General features: G+C 40.0%; 1 protein-coding gene across 1 annotated transcript in view; it reads right to left on the reverse strand.

Annotated features, from left to right (window-relative positions):
- FLT1 (fms-related tyrosine kinase 1) overlaps positions 1-17838 on the reverse strand; it is a 163818-nt gene that overhangs the window by 80924 nt on the left and 65056 nt on the right. Inside the window, exon 11 of the mRNA XM_012642141.1 lies at positions 6171-6285. Within this exon, the coding sequence (XP_012497595.1) occupies positions 6171-6285 (115 nt within the window). The remainder of the gene's footprint in view (positions 1-6170; positions 6286-17838) is intronic.

Raw genomic sequence — 17838 nt, forward strand, 5'->3', positions numbered from 1 at the left:
CTGTCTCCTGAGACATGAATAACTGGTTATGGGCTTTGAAATTATAGAGGCCGTGTTTATGCCTCCAGACTAATAGAGTCTCCTAGCTGAAGTATGATGATCAAGTGGCTTACAGGCTAAAGTAATGCGTAGGCTGAAATGTGGCAATGGACTTTCCAAGGTGGTGAACGTAACCGTATAAACGGCTTGGCCATTAAGAAGAGTCCTAACATTTTCTGAGTTTCTAAATAATTTCCTACGCACTTTACTTGTGTTCTCCTGTCCCATCTAATAAATTAAGGTATTTCTGTCTTTAATCTATAGATCAGAAAGACTTAAAAACATGCTCCTGATTTTTTTAGCCAGCAAATTCATTGGTCCAAATTCTCAGTAATTTTCACAAGGTATAGTGAGTATTACACAAGGCTTTCTCTTCTGTTTGTTGGAAGGATGTACTTAATGACATCCGCCTATATATACTCTGTGTATTATTGAAATTATTGGTAGTGAAGATATCTGCAATAGGTGACATTTTTCATTCGATTTAGCAGACATTTACTGAGTGCTTATCAAGGCATTGCCCAGTTGTTGTAAGGGAGACAGAGATGAATATGACACAATCCCTGCTCTTAATAACCTTTAAGGTGATGGAGAATTTCCTCATTTGAAGCTCAAATGTAAATTATTCTCTCTTTTGCAAGGAAACACTCATAGGAAGGCAAATAACTCATGAGGAAGAATATGAAAGAGAGCTCAGGTATCTCTTTCCTTATTTTGATTATTAATCTTTATATGAGGTGGGAAATAAAAAATTCTGGATAGCCACTTCCTTTTAATTATTGTACCCACCACATAAGAGTCGTGGAAGAAAATGGAAGTAGTTGGAAGAGAAGCTGTTAGGTGACAGCATAAAGGACTGTTAGCTGGTGGCAGCTGGAAGAGCAGAGATCATCAAATGAGACTCTGACTCCCTCATGTTGTCTCAGGAAGCTTGGGCTCAGGGCTTCAAAGCAGTTTGCAACAGGTCAGAAACAGGGAGCTCAAATGCAGCCTTCTCATGCTTGCTTCAGCACTGTTCTTCTTAAGCAGTTAGTTCTCAAGTGTTTATCCTGAAGGGCCTAAGTCGAAAAACTTGTTTAGATTCTCAGATTTATTTTTGCTCAATAAATAAGTAGAAAACTCAATTCTGTTGGCTTGAGATTATTTGAAATTATAAATAGCAATTACCTGCATCTATAAGTTATGTTTGGGTTTTTATAAAAATGAGATTGATTTTGCTAAATTCAGAGCAACTGAAAACAAGAACTGGATTTCATGGCAAGGGAAAGTCCATTCAGATGTACCCATTTGCCATATTGAGGACCTGTGCAGGTAATCTGGGCATGGCTGTAGCCATTTTGCAGGTCTGTCACAAATAGTCAGATAAGTCGAAATTTTAGTACAATCAGAGAATAAAACTGAGGTACCCAGAAGTGAAATGAATCCAGGTTATGTGATAAATGATAGCGATAGAAATGCCCTGGAGTCTTTCTTCTGTTGCTTGCGTGATGCCTTCTAAAACAGACACATTACCCACAGTCAAGACTGCGCCAGAACTCACCTCTCCAAAGCTTCTATTAAAATAGAAGTAGGAAATGATGTTGATGGGAATTTACATTATTTCTTTGTTTCTGGGTACATTCATGTGGCCTTTGCTACGCACCAGACAGTGTGAAAAGCACTTTACAGGCATTACCTCATTTAAACCTCCCTATAACCCTATGAGATGGGTGCATTACCCTGTTCTATGGATAAAGCAACTGAGGTTTACAGAAGTTAAGTGATTCACAGCATCACAGACAGGCCTGGGCAGACATTGCTTCTTACCTTAAAACTCTTTAAATTGAATAACACAGATCTATTGGTAAAGTTCTCTCTACTCTTTGAATTGGTTTTTGTCTTGAGAATAATCCTTTAATCAGCAGAGATGGGCACATAAGCTAAATGCCACTATGTACAGAAATGCTAGTTTCCTTCTTTGATAGCATTTTATGTAAGCTGCAAGTTGTTTTTCAAATGATATAATGTTATGTGGTTTGAAAATACTGATGAAGGAAAAGATTATAATTAAAGAAGAAAATTTAAAAATAAAGTAGAACTTACATCCCATGATCAACTTTATTAAAAATTATCTGATTTCTAGAGTACTTCTCTTCTTTCAGAGGATATATTATCAAATTATAAATTAAAACGTGCTTTCATAAAAAGCAAAAGATATTTGACAAACAAAGTTTAAACTTTATAGGGTCAGAGAAAGGAGCTCAACTTGAGTTGTAGGTCAGTGTATTTGGCTGGACTAGAAGACAACTTCTTATAGGGCAGTAAGTTTCAATGTGTTAGTTGTCTGAGTTAAAGGGACAAGTCTATTCCCCAATGCTCATAACTATGGTTTCAAGGGGAAAAAAAATGAAAATAGCAATAACAAGTAGAGTACCAAATATCAACTAAATAAAAGAGAGTGCTAAGAATTTTAGTTCTAATGTATGTTTGAAATTATAATCATTTATTTAATAAGGTACACCAAAAAAATTCTCAAGGATAACTGTTTGTATTAGTTCTATAATTAATTTTCATTTTCCACAATGCAAATCAAATGAAAGAGGACTGAGGATGAGAAAGTGCCAAAATGACATTAGAATATCAAAGTTCATATCGGTCAGAAGAGGTAACAATTCTTTCACATCTACTTAAAATTCACAGTGCCTCATTATAGAGGACAAACACATAAACCTACAACATTTTAAAAAATTCAATTCTGTGGTTGACTTAATAGTTTAGGATAAGTGGCCTTTCAGTGAGGTGTCCAGTCCAGTGTAATTCTACACTCTTGAAAGTCGCATATCTTTTTATTCCTCATTTTTACAGCTTGGACTTTTGGGGTGCTTCCACTTTGGGGGTGCTTCCACTTGGCCCGCACAGACCTTGGGGATGTAGATGTTAGGAACAGTTCCTTCAAGTCCATTCTCTGGGCTCTTTTGTGTGAGCCAGGAATGCTCATAAAGCTATCGTTAAGTACTGTAAGTTTGCAGTTTCTTCATGCTCCTTCCTTCCTTCCCTTTCACTAAGCATTAGTAATTTATTACTACCATGTCGTTTGAACCTCACGGAGCAGAATGGATGGGATGATGTGTCATTCTACTTAACTTCCAGCACTAGTTTTTAAAAAGTCTATATATGGAACAATGATTTTAATCTCAGGATATTTCTAATATAGCTTCCTTTTAAGTGTTTCAGGGAGAAATAAAAGTAGATGTGTAAAGGTCATGGGAGAATCTAAAATTAACATAGGGTGGCACATTTGAGCCAGTTGATGGGCAAAGAGAATGTGAGAATTAGAAAAAATTGGTGTGTGTGTGGGAACTGAAACACAAGCTGTAACTCCGTGATTAGTATTATTGCTTTAGTCATGAATTTGTCTCACACAGTACACACACTTCTCAATGTGCAGTCAAAATGATTTCAGTGGAAATGTTATTAAAACATTAAAATTGTCACCATTCTCCAGCCATACAGAATGAATGCTGTGATATGTATTTCCTGTATGTTTTTTCTAACACAGGGTTCCTTCTACTTCCTACTCCGTATCTACAAACCCAACAGTCTGGCAACCCCATTTAAACAATATGAAAACCCTACATTTGTTATTAGCAACTCCAGTTGATGACTCACTTTTCACAAATCTGGGCCAAAACTTACCAATAAGGAAACTGAATCTTTTTGTCCTCTATACCCCTGAGTTAAACAAAAAAAAAACCAAAAAAAATTTTGGCAGGTGCTCCAGCGTGAGTGTGAGTGCTGCCCCACTGATCTGTAGAGTGGCATCACTGGGCAGGCTCACCGTGTGCCAGTGGATAAAGGGATCACCTCAGTCTAAATGAGGACTTTAACTTACTTTCTAAAAGTATACAGAAAATAAGAACAGTTTTAATTGTAAAGGAAAGAGCACTGCCTGAAATTCAGAAATGGCAAAACTTTCATTTGTCACCATCATATGAAGGATATCTTTTTTCCACATACACAAAAAGATATATTAGTAGATGCTAAAAGTAAAATTAGTAAATTCTCCTAAATTCAGAATATGAAATCAATAATTTACTTAAAGTCTAATTACAATGATAGCTGTTAGTAGGCTGTGAAACCTATTTTATCTTTATAACAGGAAGCTAGATAGGGCAAATATCATTTGCTCCATTTGTTTTTTTGGAGGAGAGAACTCAGATTGAGAGAGGTGAACTGATTTGCATGTGGTTATACAGATAGAAAGTGCCAGAACTTGACCCTGGGGCTCTTGTTGGCAGGTTAGGTGGCACAAGTGCCAACTGTGTACAGAGGTCTATATTTGAAATCTTCTACATGACTATAAAATTACAAGACAATAAATTTGTTTCAAGCATGCATGGAGAAAATCATGGTGAAAAGAACACAGGATGTTCTTTTATCTCAGCCAAGTTTTTTATTCCACTCCAACTGTTTTTGACAGGTATTATATATGGAGTCAGGCTGCTACTTCATGGTTCAGGCTAATTAGAAACCTCACCTAGCTTTCTCATTTTCCATTTTATTTCCTATGGTATATTTCTGTGGATAGAATACCAAAATAGAACTCGAAGTTACCACTGAAATTATGTTTATAAATTCTTGTTTGAATATCTAGCAATGAACAGTACAGTCACCTGATATAGTCAGGAAAAGGTAAAACGAATTGATAAACCAATGGCATCTTGAAATTTTTCTAGCATTTTGTGACAACTGTCTACTGCTAGTAAACTGAGGCAATTTCCTTTTTAAAAATATGTAGTATCACCCGTTTTAAACTTTCAAGTTTATAGAATTTCCTCTTTTCTAAGTATTTCATTAAACTCTCTCATCAATAGCTACACATCACGGAATGTTTAAAACCACTGCTTATTTGTGCAAATGACTGTTGATGTTATATAAACCATTACCACTTTAGCTAATTTCTGTCTAATTTCTTTAGCTAATTGGCTTAGTTGGCCTTGTTGACTGGGTTTTGGAATAGGAAGACTTTGGTTTGAATTTCTCATTTACACTTTTAAGTTGTGTGGCTTTGGTTTAATCAACTTATCACCCCAGTTTTCTTATCTTTAAAATGGAGATAACCACTCTGGCCTGCCAAAGAATGATGTTGACATTAGCATATGTCAAAAAATTTTACATAATGAAAAATACAGATGTTATTTGTTGTTATTGTGAAATCCTACATGAAGAATGATCTATCTACTTTGTCATCTTCAAATGCAAAGCATATAGCTGAATAAATAGATAAGATAAACAGAACCACACTCCAAGTAGACATGGGTACTGTATTAATAGTCTCTACTCCAAATCAAGATACGCATGTGTAAATAGACATTTCAGCAAGGGGTAATTTGATATATTTTTTCTTTTTTAAAGAATCAGTATCCCTGTGCTGGACAATAGCACATTTTCAAGTGTATTTTTTACTAATTCAACAGGACAAAGCCACTAGGTCTGCCACCTGTGGGGTTCACAGGCTTGTTACCCATTGTCAAGGCTCAGTGGGGGTTAGGGGAGTTGAAAATGAATGGCACACTGATTAGGTCAGGAATCTTGATAGATCATGTGTGTTTGCATATCCCAACTTAGGCTTTGCCCTTGCAAAGAAAGACAGAAGGAAAAACATGATATTTCGTGAAATGGAAACATTCAATTTTAGCCGTAAGTCTTGTACTAGCTTTTCTTACTGGGACCCAACTTTGTGTATGTCACTGCTTTTCAGTCCTGGTTATTTGCTGGATCACCTGAGACGCTTTTATGAGCCCTGGGCTCCAGCCCAGAGATTTAGGTGTAATAGTAATTGGTAAAGTGTTCTAATATGCAGCCAGGATTGAGAAGCACTGACGTGGACCAGTTTGATGTTCAAGAGGACAGCTCCACCTCTTCCATTAGGAACAAGTACTCATTTTCTTGGAACTAGTGGTTGGTTAGAGAATACAGCAGCTTGAGTAGCCTCAGTGTGTATCTCCATGAAGACATAGCTCAGATATTGCCTTTCTTGTCTCTGAATTGTTTGAAAATGTGAATTACTTCTGGTTCCAATAACCTAGAACTGGGAGCTGAGAGGGTGTTTTTAGAAGAAATATCCCAGCACTCATTTTTACAAACAATACCTTATTCTTTCCTTCTATTATTGCCATGCGCTGAGTGATGCTCTCAATTCTGTTTCCTATATTGCTGTCAGGACCCAGGATAAAGGGCTCTTCATTATTGGAACAAAAGTCATACCTATTAAAAAAAAAAGTAAGTCATCACAATGTTGCTTAGCAGCACGGTCCAGCCAATGCAATGATGACAACTGAAATGAAAACCATTGGATAAGTCCTCAGATAACAAAGTCAAAAATTTTGTGTGAATCTTCTTTCCTTTAGATTTTTTTCCCTATATTCATCCTCAAAACTTAAAAATAGCAAATATATTTGCTCAATACGAGATAAACCCCATACCAATGTGCCACCCTATATCCTTCCTATTCTAAATGTTCAATATTAAATAAAATGCATAAATTAGAAAATTAAATATCTAGATTTTAATTAGTTCCTAGTAGAAGTAACATGCAAACACGGGGAAATAAACGAAATTATGTTAATGAATGGAAACCTTAAGGAAATAACAGATAATAAATTTCACGTCTATAAAAGGCTGGCTTTTAATCAGAGTATTCAATTGTACAGCAAACTTTTCCCAGGGCTAATTAAGTACATATGGAAACAAATAGTGTGAAGCAGTTATTAAATTCAGTCTATTTCTGTTCAAATTTTGGAATATCATGGCAAGCTCTTTAACTACTCAGGCCTCGAGTGTATACATATAAAATAAGGGTGTTGACATTGTTTATCTTTAAGGTCTGTAAAATCTCTCTTTCTCTTTATCTGAAACATTTAATCATTTTGCATTCTTACCTTACCTAGAATTTCTTACCTAGAATTTTTGGTGAGCAGAAAGCTTGCCGGTCTCTAATTTGTACATGGCTTGGGCAGATTCTAGAGATTTTCAAAGCAAGAGAAATTTTAAAGCCTAATTTCTGGAAAGAATGAGTGGCTCATCTTAAGTAGGCAAGAGCAGATATGACTTAGGTTGGAAGAAAGTGATAGGAAAAAGTGTGAAAAAAAGGTAAGATAAAAGGGATTGTGGTCAGAAAAAGTTCTGTTATTATTCCTTGCTGGTCCTTGGGCCAGGAAAAGAACTCCAGAATGTTCTGGAGTCTGCTGACTTCAAGTCTGCTGGATTTGGCTCCTGTCCCTCACGTTGCGTACTCCGCAATGTCCCCTGCAGAGTACTCACCACCTTTTAGTGTCCACTTAATGCCACTGGGCCAACAGCTACAGGAGGACAGGGGCCAAATCTGCTTATCCACTCTGTCTCCATGGCTAAGCAAGGGCCTAGCATGTAATTGAGACTCCATAAACATCTGTACACATACTGACAGGCACCAGGTACCTGATATGTTGTTTCTGGTAAGAGTTTTCATTTGTTTTAATTCTTTATTATTTTCAAACATACTGAGAAATACAGAGAACAGTGTGATAAACCCCCATATACCCATTACTCAGGTTTCACAATTATTAAGAGTTTGCCACATTTGCTTCATCTATCCCTTATTTCTTCTTAGATTTTTCTTTTGTGAAGTATTTTAAAACAATTTCCAGACCTCTTGTCATTTTAGCTCTACATACTTAAGTATTTCTTAAAAATATGCACATTTTCTAATATAATCACATGCTACTTTTATACCTAATAGAATTAGCAATAATTCCATGGTGGTATTTGTACCTAGACCATATGTCAGGTTTCCCCCAATTTTTTTTTTTTTTTTTGAGACAGAGTCTTGCTCTGTTGCCCGGGCTAGAGTGCCGTGGCGTCAGCCTAGCTCACAGCAACCTCAAACTCCTGGGCTCAAGCGATCCTTCTGCCTCAGCCTCCCAAGTAGCTGGGACTACAGGCATGTGCCACCATGCCCGGCTAATTTTTTATATATATTTTTTTAGTTGTCCAGATCATTTCTTTCTATTTTTTTAGTAGAGACGGGGTCTTGCTCTTGCTCAGGCTGGTCTCGAACTCCTGACCTTAAACGATCCACCCGCCTCGGCCTCCCAGAGTGCTAGGATTACAGGCGTGAGCCACCATGCCCGGCCCCCAAATGTTTTTAAAAATATCTGTTTTTACAGTTAGATTATAAGGTTTAAAATAAAAAAGAATTATTAAGAGCTAACCATTCCTCAAGGAATTTCTGTAATATCTAATAGCTATTTCTTAAGCTCAACAGGTAAAATAAGAGAACATTTTAACCCTTATTGATTAGTAGTGATAACTGAACCAAAGAGAAATTATACACCTTCTCCTTTATTAGAAATATTTTAACGATAACATTTTTAAATCATTACATAAAAGTCACTTTGTCCTATTTTTCATTATCAGCATTCTCCATTTTCTAGATAATAACATCCATACCTTAAACTTCTATTTGACTTTCTTTCACACACACTCAGTACATGTATGAGTATATGTAATATAAATGTATACACATGAGTGCACCTAGATTAGACATGTGGGATTGTGACATCAAACAGCTGAAGTCCCCAAAGCAATGAGAAAAATAAGAGAGGCCTTAGTCGAAGATCTTAATTTCATACACTTGGTCTTCAGGAAAGGCAGAGAAATACATTAGAGTAAAAAGCAAGTCGAGGTGTTTCCCAAGGGAAATACGGTCTGCTGTCTGAGTTCACTTGGGGCTGTCGACCTCTGACACCCCCCACCGTCCCCCATGTCCCAACTCTGCCCACGGCTCTGAGGGCAGTTACTAGCTACATAAGCCCTAGCATGGAAACTATAGGCCAGACTTACTGTCAGGTCCTCCAAATGAACAGGACAGATTCTGTGGCTATTTTCTAATTTAGGGGCTGTTATTTTTCACTCTTTGTAATTGGAACCATAAAAATAGAATGTCATTTAGGAGCCTTACTATATAACAGCACTTGAAAAGAGATTTAGGGGGAGGGGAATTTGCCTGAGCCTTAAGAATACATCAAGCTCTTAAGGAAGTAGATTGTGCCATGTTTGAAGATGCAAAGATAATCACTGTGCTGGGAACCTTCTTGAGGGGGGAGGAAGCTGAACAACAAGAGGAAAGCAGCTTCGCTCCTGATTTCGCACAGGAAGTCCACAGTGCCTCCTGCCAAAGCGAGATAAGAAAGCTCCCATGCACTATTCTGGACAAGGCCACTGTTATCAGCTTTAGCTCGGTGCTGTCCTCTCTATGCTCCAAGCCTCTGTCCCTTTCCTAATGAGCTTTAGGACTCCTGCCTCCATTTGCATACGGCACGCCAAGTACAATAGCATGGAGGTATTTATAACCAGTGAAAGGAAAAAAATTTCTGGGGTAAGAGTGTATACTCCATGTCACCTCTGTCGATTGCTCTGGGGTTGAAACAACTTAGTCTCAGACTGGAGATTGGTATAAATAAATGGAAGGAAAGCAGCCAATTATGTTTCCAACACATAAGCTGGACCCTACATGTGACATGTCAGTCTTTTCAGCTCCAAGTGGGAGCCATCCGTGGAGCCCTCCCATTTGGTCTAAGTTACTAGTCTTCTCCTCTCAACATGGGATGGGAAACTGCCACCCTCCATGTATGTAGATGACACTGCTGACCTACATGCTTTGGGTTGGTTTTCTTGTAGTGGTGGGTGATGGATTTGTCCTGTTCCCTCCACACTCATAAATATTTGGCTCCTCTGTGACCAAAGACAGATGAAGGCAGCATGGGGCCAGAGGAAAAGGCAAAGCCAACGCAGGGGTCAAACTTATAATCATGATGAATATTTTGACTACTGGCAGAATTTGTACTCAGTTCTGGCTCATTTCAGAATCTGTGCACTTAACCCTGACACCATATGTAATCTGATACCCATGCAAGACCATCATATAACAAGAAATTATACTCCAATACATTTTTGCATCTAGGAAGAAAAGCTTTCTCAAATATTCACTACACAAACACCATTACTACCCTGGGGATTTAATGTATTTTTTAGCTCTTTTTGCATGACATGGTCAGCTTCTTTCCAAAATTTGGTAAACATCTCTCATCTTACATAATCAAAATATATTTTGATTATGCAGTTCCTGAACTCAACTCAGTTTCCATTCACCTTCACAAATCCAACACTCGGGAAATACAATGCAGTGTGCACCCAAAGGCACCCTTTTGTGTTCACGTGTGCTTTTTCTTAGTTGCTGGTTTTTAACAGTTCTGATTTTCTGATTTTATTCATTCCTCCTGCCTTCCTTTCCCCTCCCCCACCTAAAACTTAGAGCTGGTATGTTCTTTTCTTTAGAGGATGGACTGTCCCATCTGGTGGAATCAGAAGGAAGAGTCCAGCTGGGTGAGCTTTAGCCACTGATGGTGAGTGTTTGTGTTTTCTTTGAAGTGGCTCTCTCATGTGAGAAAATGATAGGTTCTCTGGAGAATTAGGTGGGATGGTTCAACCCTTCATTTAGCCTTTCTAGAAATGGCCCATTTGTTGAGTGCCTGTTACAGTACCCAAGACTCCTGTAGTTATCTAGTATAAAATTCTCATTTCTGCAATGATTTCGTGCAAGTTTAATAACCATGCTAATTCTACAAGGTCAGCTCTACAACTTGAGTCTTAAGATGAAGAGTTGTTTTTTTTGTTGTTGTTGTTGTTTTTTTTTTTTTAGTATACCCTTTCACTCTATGGTAAATGTTATTAAACTGACCTTTCTTTCAAAATCTCTATTGTGCTAACGTTTGACTCTTGGCTGTCTGAAGGGAAACTTGTTCTTACTGAGCTGCTACTATGTGCTACTAAGGCTTGGGCTAAGAGCAATATACATTTTGCCTCAACTAATCCTCACAGCCACCCAGTAAAGCAGGTATTATGATCCCTATTTCACAAACCCTTTTACCAACAAGGAGACTGAGACTCAGGAAGATCAAGTGACTTGCTCAGGTTCCCAGGGACAGGAGCAGAGCTGGGATTAGAACCCAGACTTTCCTAGCTCTTTCAGCTGTACCAGAGCTTAGTCCATCACACAGGGGGACTTCTATTCCCCAGGAACCTCCCTAAACCCTTACTACCATGCTTCCCAGGGGCAAAGCTGGCTCAGAGTTCCCAAGAAAAAATCTAGGGGGTCCTGTGAATTCTGATTGCCACAAAGTCAGACATCAAGAAAAATTAAATTATCATTTTCAAGAGGGAGAAAGATGTACCTAGTCTTTTGGTGGAGAAGGGCAGGCAGAAGGGACGGAGGAATACTTTATAATTACAATTTTTACATAAATTCTGGTTTGGGTCATAAAAATGCTTTGATGCTGAAATTATAGGAACTCATGCTTTCTACTGGCTAATGAATTTTATCATTTAAAAAAATCTTAAAACAAAGTAAAACAATTCAGTTTTTATCATCATTTTTTTCTCTTCCTGGTAACTTACTTTTGTCTGCATGATCGGTGGGCATGCTCTGGGGTGTGGCTGGCCTGTTCCGTTGTGGACTCTGAACTTTAAAGAGGCCTCTGGAGTAGGGGGCGGGAGGGCAGTGGTGGGCTGAGCGGCCCAACACCCAGTGGCTGCCTATTGGAGCCTGAGGAACGAATGTCTATATTAAACGTATAATTAAATCACATCTAATTAGGAAAAAAAGAGGCTCTGGAAAGTTCTACAAAGTCCCGAGACAGAGAATAATCTCCCACTCTCTTCTTTTTCTGTTTTGGATGATGAAATGGGAGGAACTCTGCTTATCTGTTTAATGGGATTTTACTGCACGTGCTCACTGTGATTAGAATCTGTTTGTAAAGAATATTGAATTATTTCATGTTAGGAAGCAAAAGGGTAGGGGAGTAATAATGAGCAAATTGAGGCTGTAAAATGTCTTTAAAAAAAAAATTGGAAGAGAAAAAGACCACCTGGAACAGTGCCAGAGGGCATGGCCAGGACTGCTCCCATTATGGCATGCCATCCTGCAGAGGGGCAGATGTAAACACTCCTGCCACCGTGGGCGTCGTGTCAAAACATCAGCGATAGTGTGTCTGAGCCATCAGATTAAGAGAATCTGCAAACACTATCTTTTCCCCTCCTCTCACGTTCTCTTAAAACAAATAAAACAATATAGGGGAGAGGATGCTGGCAGAAAAAGGCGTAGAGTTGGAGGGAGTGTTTAGACAGAATGGTTCCTGCTCCTTTTGCTCCAGGAAAAGGGCCTGGGCCATCAGGGTGGTCACAGGGTCAGGCCGAGGGGACTCTGGAGGAGTGACTCTCTTGTGCCTCGAGAGACCTTGTGACGCCTTGGAGCCCATACTGAAAATTACTTCTTGTCTCGATGGAGAAGGGGGAGTGGAGAAGGGTTTTGGGGATTGTAGGCTGTGGGTCAGCTCCGTGGACAATGGTGGAGGGGATCCAGCGTCCTGGGCCACCTCTGTTTAGATAAGAGCTTTTCCGTGAGCGTCTTGGCTTGTGCTGCTTCCTGCTCTCGAGGGCCCTGTGGTCCATTCACACTTCCAACGCGGCCTTTCTTCCCAGCCCCTGCTTTCCTTCCTCCCCTGCTCTTCTGCTCACTCCTAGCATGAGCTCTGGCAGTCTCCCCTCCCCCACAGCCACACACTCCCTCCCGCCCCCCTCCTGCCTCTTTTACGGAATCTGAGCCCGGGCCAGGGGATCTTACCACCCCACACCTGGGTGACTGGAGGCTAAAAGTGTGGGTGCTTCCTCGGTTACACCCAGATAGGAGGCTCAAAGGGAACACCTATTTTGTTCATTCATTCTTTTTCTTAGTGAAGGACTGCTCAGCTGAGGAAGGGTGATTTGATAAATTAAAAATCTTTAGGACAATGATAGGAGTGGCAACAAATAATATCCTTTAAAACATTTAAGAAGGAGGCTTAAGATGTTACCTTCAATCACTCAGTGAAGAATATTTTAAACTATCATTACATTTCGTTCTCACAAAAGGAGGAGAATGGCTTACTTACTATACAGTGGTCGATACCGAAACGTCCAGAAAGCTTTGGGAATGATAGTTTAGCATAAAGAACACAGATTTTAGAACTAGACAGACCTGAGCTGAAATCAAGGTTTGATAATTTTCTAGTTATGTAATCCTGGATAACAAAAACCCAATTAAGAGAATCACAGTCATAGAAAATTGCTCAGAAGTCTTTTTGATTTCTTATATCATTCTGAAATTTTGTCATTAGATCACAGCCCACAAAAATCACTTTTAATAAATTCTGCTTTGGAGCTGTATCATTGTCAGCATTGAAGATGGTAAAATGATCAGTCCCATGACACTCACTGCAGTGGAAGTGTTTTCAAGGAGTTTGTCTACTCTATCCCACAGAACATGAGAGAAGAAGTCATTTCTTTGGACCTCAGTTCCCTGAAAGGTTGTACTTCTCTTGGTTTGTTTTTATCTTATGGGCCGCTTAATCTTGCACGTGTTCCTTTTTCTTTCTCTTTCTTGACGACTAGAAAGTAGAGCATGTGGGCCGTGTCTCTACGGTCTCACCCCATTTTCTCACTTCATCCAGAGTTGCTCAATTATTTATCATACTTTTTGTGAACCACTTCAAATTCTGTAGGAATGGATGTGTTCTTAGCAATGGCAACTCAAAAAAGCAACCTCGTGCTACCATGTCTTACTAGTTTTATGAAAGGCATTAAAAAATAAACAGAAGAGAAATAAAGAATTTACAGCAAATCCCTTGCCATCAGCAAATGTTAGGGTGATACCGAATAAATCAATTTGTGTAACGCACTTAGTGCAGTACCTGGCACACAGTAAACAGATCATTAGTGTTGCCATTTTATTATCTGACAACACTGAGAGCTACTTAGGAGCAGGGCCTAGGTCTTATTCATCATTATAGCTTCAGTCTCCGGCCCAGTCACCTGGTAAACAGTAGAAGAGCAACACACGTCTTTGCTCAGGCAACTGCCTGATGAGGAGAGTGAATCCTCACAGAGAATGGCCTGATGACATGGGGACCCAACCTCCTGTGAGGCGTCAATCTTGCCATCCACACTCTCCTCAAATGTGCTGAAAAAGGGGCACTAGTGACCGTCAAGTGACCTCTCACACACCCCCTACCTAAGCACCATGTCACCACCATCCGTGCCTATCCAGTCACCATGACAAGTATTAATGAAGGCAGGGGATCTGCCGGGGACCTGGATAACCTCGGTGCAGCAGTATCAGCACCTGACAAACTGATAGTCACGGGCAGTTTCAACTCAGGCAGCGATGTGGACATGTGGAGAGGCGTCTTCCAGCCTAACAGGAAATAGAAAACTGACCGGCAGTGGTCTCTGCCTTTCTTCACGGGCAGGCAAAACTATGGGCCCATAATTACTAGCACCATTTTATTCAAATAAAAAATAATTAGCTCACTCATATTCCATGTAAGATGTAAAATCATGTCCCCTGAAGGAAGCAGATGAATTAGTTTCTTCTGTTATTAAGGATGTATATGTTTATTGAAGAGACAAGTCAAATTCATGGAAAAATGTCGGAATACATTTGAGCACATGCAAGTAAAATGCCCAGAGCCACATGCTGCCATAGGCTGGGCAAGATGTGGGTCAATGAGCATTTGAACAGCTGAGGTAGAATTCACGAACGAGAGGAGACCCTGGGATATTATAACTCCTCTAATTTCCTAACTAATTTCAAATGTCTGCACTCTCTGGTCCCATTCCGATTTCTTGGGAATAAGTCATCATAGTCGGAGGACCTGTGCAAAGACGCAACTATGTTTCCTGGGAGAACATTAACCTAAATAGCATGGATCATCTTGTTGGATTATTGTCCGCTTTCCCAGATTTTAGTGTGTAATGATGCCACTTCAGAGGGAAGTGACTTTGCAGTGAGCAGCCCCAGAGCTGCCTAAAAGTACTAGAAATACTGGGCAACCTTCAGCAAACAAACTTAGCACTTACAGTGTGCCAGGTACTGGGCTAAGTACTTCACATACATTTTCTCATTGAATTCCCCCAAATAACCTTACAGTGCTGTTACCTCCATTGTATAGATGAGGAAGCCCAGACTCAGAGAGGTGGTTTATTTTGCCCAGAAACACACAGCTAGCAAATGGTAGTAGGTGACAGAGCTGGGACTCAGGCTTCAGAGCCCATGTCCTTAAACTCTAGACTATGTCACAACACAGGCTTCTCTTAATATCACAGCACAGGCTTCTTAAAACATATCTGCTTTCTGGATTATGAACTTTTGACCAAAAATTACTCATTTTAATGTCTAAGGAGTCGTTACAGAACCAATCTGGTAGTGACAAATGAAGTGCTTTCAGTCGCCCGGTCGATGATGTATTGGGAGGCCACACATTTATAGTCTCTGGGACATGTCAGCCAGGACTGGTTTCCTAACAAGGTGCTTGGACTCTCTGTACCTGATCTGGAAAATGATAAATTATGTCTGCCTCCTAGAAGTTCTATGATAATTAAATGAGATAATGCATGTAAAGCACGTATTCAACACTTGACATCCCACAAGTAAGTGCTTAATGACTTACGTATAAGTAAAGTAGAAATCCTAGGCCATACAGCCTCCCACCAGCCACAATCTTCTGTTTACCTCCAGGTAGTGTGTAAATACCCATTTTTGTTTTCCTCATCTTACTCTTTCAAGAATGTTGAAAGAGGTCATGAGGGAGGATTTGTCAATAAGGTAGCAATCCATGATCACCTTACATAATTTTCAATGATGATGACAAAGTGTATGGAATATTAAAGACCTAAGAAACTGGAATAATATGCACCCATGTAATTTTTTTAAAAGCCCGAGGGAAAATCCAAGACCTTCATTTTCAGACGTGGAAAGCAGAATTTCAGGGATGCAGATAACACATACTGAAGAAGTGCCACAGGCAGAAGAAGACCAGGAATGAGTCTGCAAAAATCCCTCTGTCTGTAAGAAGGGACAGATAGGCTTTGGGCCACTAGACAACAGGACATCCAGGCACTGGCCGGGGAAGGTGAGCTGCAGCCAAATGCCTGCCTGGCTCAGCTCTGTAGGATCCACTCCAGTACTTCTACAGCAGGTCCAGACTTACTTTTCTAATTTTGTTTTTTATTTTTTTCTCAACCCAAGCCTGATGAGCCAACCAAATTGTCTTCTGACATGTCTTCTTCAGCTCCTCAACCCATTCCTACCCCCATGTCACTTGGTCACATCTTTATTCCTCTCCCTTTCCATTTGACTTCCCTAGTCCTACGCCCCATCTTTAGGGCTCAAATCCCACCTCCTCCACGGTGCTCCTCTACACGGCCGCACTCACCATCTGCCAGCCACGGTTGACCACACTGTAAGCACCTCCCATGAGACTCAACACAGTGTTGTGTTGGAAACGATAATGAACAGGAATTCAGAGACACCCATCCAGTCCTGAGCTTGCCACTAACTAGCTGTGAGATGAGAGATAATTATCTTTGAGCCACAGTTTCTCATCTATAAAACAAGCTCCTTTTAAAAATTAAATCTCTAACATCCCCTAATTCTAAGTGAATTAATCATTTGAAGTGACTAAATCAAGGTGTGCTGAGGCTGAAACTTAAAGCCTCCACATCCCCATTCCATTCACTCATCAAGTGCAAATTCTCATGTTTTCTCCTTCATTTTCTTTTGACGCCCCCCCACCCCTTTTCATCTCTTTACTCTCCTATGTCTTCTTTGCCTAAATATCCATAAGCTTGTGGCGCCCACTGTGAGCTGATTGCTTGCCGAATCCTACTCCAGAACATTAATGCTGAACAATACACGAGAGAATGGTACTTTCCCGCAAGAGATGAAATACCCTGGCATGGCGAGAAAGTCACAGAGAGGGACAGCGCTGTCAGGGGAAGGTGCCACAATAAATGGGCCCATTAACTGTTTGATTTGCCACCCTCCTGAGGGTGGACTTATTTAGATCTGCCCATCCCACTGGGGTTTATGCCCCTTCAAACGGTCCACTTCTTCCTGCAGGTGTGTGGCCCAAACCAACTGCAGGTCATCACTGGTTCCCAAAGATGTTGTGAAATTTGAGCCAAATTCTTCTAATTGCTGCTACCCTCTTTCTCCTTTTCTCTCCAACTCTCAGCTCAACTCCAACTCAACAGATGGGCTCAGTTCTAACTCACTGCTGGAAAGAGCAAATCTAATAGGTTAGGCCAGTGCTCTCCCAAACCTGTCCCCTTGAGGACTTCTGCTTCTTCCACAGGAATCCACAGGGATCCACTCTGAGAAGCCACATGGGACATCAAGGAAAAATAAGCTTCTGAATGCCAACCTAGTTAGCCCCTTTCCTTTTATTCTATAATCTGAAAACACCTGAAAAATAACTGGTTGAGCTTCAGTTTCCTTATGGGAAAGTAGGGGAAGTTATAACCATTATGTAGAATTGTTGTACAGATTAGAGATCATATGTGTAAAGGGATGAACACAACTTTTGGCACCAGAAAGGACTCGTTGATGAAATCTACTACAGCTATTCAAGGTGACAAAACATCCTATGAGGCTTCTAGAGAAAGTGTGAAGAAACAAGGGCCCGTGACTGAAGCTCACTAGAAGGCATTGCCAGGGCCATAGTCTAAATCCATCAAGCCCCCTTCCATCTTCTCAATCCACCAGCTTCCCCTTTTTTACCTAAAAGGGCAGTGAGGTTATGTTAAAACCATAGAGTAGATTCCATATTTCAAGAAACAATCTACCACATCAGTGGAGATATATCTACAATGTAGATTTCCAAGCATAGGTGCACGTTTTATAAA

Source organism: Propithecus coquereli, unplaced genomic scaffold (assembly GCF_000956105.1).
Source record: "Propithecus coquereli isolate 6110/MARCELLA unplaced genomic scaffold, Pcoq_1.0 Scaffold175, whole genome shotgun sequence".
In the NCBI taxonomy this organism is placed as follows: Eukaryota; Metazoa; Chordata; class Mammalia; order Primates; family Indriidae; genus Propithecus; species Propithecus coquereli.